At 51.1% G+C, this 2,500-nt stretch overlaps 1 protein-coding gene across 6 annotated transcripts in view; it reads left to right on the top strand.

Moving 5' to 3' along the window:
- acsl3a (acyl-CoA synthetase long chain family member 3a) overlaps positions 1–2,500 on the top strand; it is a 26,015-nt gene that overhangs the window by 17,347 nt on the left and 6,168 nt on the right. For all 6 annotated transcript variants that reach the window (XR_012986610.1, XR_012986609.1, XR_012986607.1 and 3 more), the window contains exons 9-12: positions 953–1,092; positions 1,313–1,485; positions 1,987–2,061; positions 2,171–2,362. Coding sequence is in view for 2 of the 6 variants with exons in the window: in XM_076282988.1 (XP_076139103.1) it covers positions 953–1,092; positions 1,313–1,485; positions 1,987–2,061; positions 2,171–2,362 (580 nt within the window). In the remaining 4 variants the exon portion in view is untranslated. The remainder of the gene's footprint in view (positions 1–952; positions 1,093–1,312; positions 1,486–1,986; positions 2,062–2,170; positions 2,363–2,500) is intronic.

The following is a 2,500-nucleotide window of genomic DNA, read 5'->3' as shown; positions in this document are numbered from 1 at the left end:
GTTTGTTTGTGTGTTTGTATGTGTGTGTTTGTTTGTTTGTTTGTGTGTTTGTGTGTTTGTGTGTTTGTATGTGTTTGTTTGTTTGTGTGTTTGTTTGTTTGTGTGTTTGTATGTGTGTGTTTGTATGTGTGTGTTTGTTTGTTTGTTTGTGTGTTTGTTTGTTGTTGTCATTGTTTGGATGGTTGTATAACCTAACTAGTGAGCAGTGCAGTGAGATACTCTATCCATTTCTCCCTCTCTCCCCCTCCTTCCCTCCCTCCCTCTACCTTTCTCCCTCTATCCTTCTCCTTCCCTCCCTCTCTCTCTCTCTACCTCTATCTCTTTCTCCCTCTCTCTCCCTCTTCCTCTCCCTCTCTCTCTACCTCTATCCTTTAATCTCTCTCTCCCTCTCCTTCCCTCCCTCTCTCTACCTCTATCCCTTTCTCCCTCTCTCCCCCTCCAACCCTCACTCACTTGTTCCTCTGTGGCGCTGGGGGTTTAGGATGAGCGCTGAGGGGTCAGAGGTCAGAGGTCATGGGGCCTGCTGCTCTAGAATGGTTCACAGCTGTAAACAGAACGTGAGAACGCCTAGTGTGGTTTAGCCCATAACTCTCTCTCACACACACACACACACACACATGCACACACTCACACACACACACACACACACACACACACACACACACACACACACACACACACACATAGTCACAGTGAATACAGAGCACACCATGTCAACTCAGAATTACTCATTTCTTTCTCTTCCATTTTTCTGCATGTTTCAGTGTGTGTAAGAGAATGTGTTTGTGTGTGTGTGTGTGTGTGTGTAGGAGATCATGGACCCTATCTATAATGTTATGTTTCTGTGTGTGTGTGTGTGTGTGTGTGTAGGAGATCATGGACCGTATCTATAAGAATGTGATGTTTCTCTCTGTGTGTGTGCATGCGTGCGTGCGTGTGTGTGTGTGTGTAGGAGATCATGGACCGTATCTATAAGAATGTGATGTTGCGTGTGGAGGAGATGGGGGCGGTGCAGAGGACTCTGTTCACTCTGGCCTACAACTACAAACTGGAGCAGCTCGCCAAAGGATACAGCACCCCCCTCTGTGACAAGTATGACACACACACTCACACACACACATGCATACACACACTCACACACACACATGCATACACACACACACATGCACACACTCCACACACGCACACACATAAACACACACACACACACTCATATTCTGAACCTAGAGGTTCAACAGCTTCTCCCCTGTGTGTGTGTGTGTGTGTGTGTGTGTGTGGGTGCATGCGTGCGTGCGTGCATGTGTGTGTGCAGGTTTGTGTTTGGGAAGGTGCGTGCGTTGCTAGGCGGCCGGACGAGGGTGCTGTTGTCGGGCGGGGCTCCGTTGTCTGCGGCAACGCAGCGCTTCATGAACGTCTGTCTCTGCTGCCCAGTAGGCCAGGGCTACGGCCTCACAGAGACCTGTGGAGCAGGAACCATCAGCCAGCGTGAGCACACACACACACACACACACACACACACACACACACACACACACACACCTGTGGAGCAGGAACCATCAGCCAGCGTGAGCATACACATACACACACACACACGCACGCATGCGCGCACACACACGCACACGCACACACACACACATGCACACACACGCACACACACGCTCACGCACACGCACACGCACACGCACACGCACACACACACGCACACGCACACGCACACACAAGCACACACACACACACACACACACACACACACACGCTCGCACGCACACGCACACACACACACGCACACGCACACGCACACGCACACGCACACGCACACGCACACACACACACACATATACTCACACGCACACATACATACACACACACCCACACACACATCATACAGTACACCTATATTTACTTATCTTTTCCTGTGTGTGTGTTTGCGTGTGTGTGTGTGTGTGTGTGTGTGTGTGTGTGTTTGTGTTTGTGTGTTTCTTGCAGTGTGGGACTACAGCACAGGGCGTGTGGGAGCACCTCTTGTCTGCTGTGAGATTCGCTTGAAGGACTGGGTAGAAGGTGAGTTAGACACACACACACATACATACACACACAAACACACACACACACACAGAAATGCAGTCTCACAAACATGATCTATACATATTGAGGTGTGTGTGCTCCTAAGGTGGTTACCGCTGCATGGATAAGCCTCGTCCTCGGGGTGAGGTTCTGATTGGTGGGCCAAACGTAACCATGGGTTACTACAAGAACGAAGCCAAGAACCACGAGGACTTCTTCACGGACGAGTCGGGCCAGCGCTGGTTCTGCACGGGGGACATCGGGGAGATCCACGCTGACGGATGCCTCCAGATCATCGGTACACAACCATGAAGGGGGCAGAACCATGAAGGGTGGAGAACCATGGAGAACATGGAGGGTGGAGAACCATGGAGGGTGTAGAACCATGGAGGGGGGGGAGAACCATGGAGAGGGGAGAACCATGGATGGAGGGGGG

This window comes from Alosa pseudoharengus, unplaced genomic scaffold, assembly GCF_046254945.1.
Source record: "Alosa pseudoharengus isolate Yale_2024_CS ecotype anadromous, Long Island Sound unplaced genomic scaffold, YU_APseudo_1.1 YU_APseudo_1.1_scf_13, whole genome shotgun sequence".
NCBI lineage: Eukaryota > Metazoa > Chordata > Actinopteri > Clupeiformes > Clupeidae > Alosa > Alosa pseudoharengus.
Note: the sequence above shows the minus strand (reverse complement) of the source record. Positions and strands in the feature narration are given on the sequence as shown.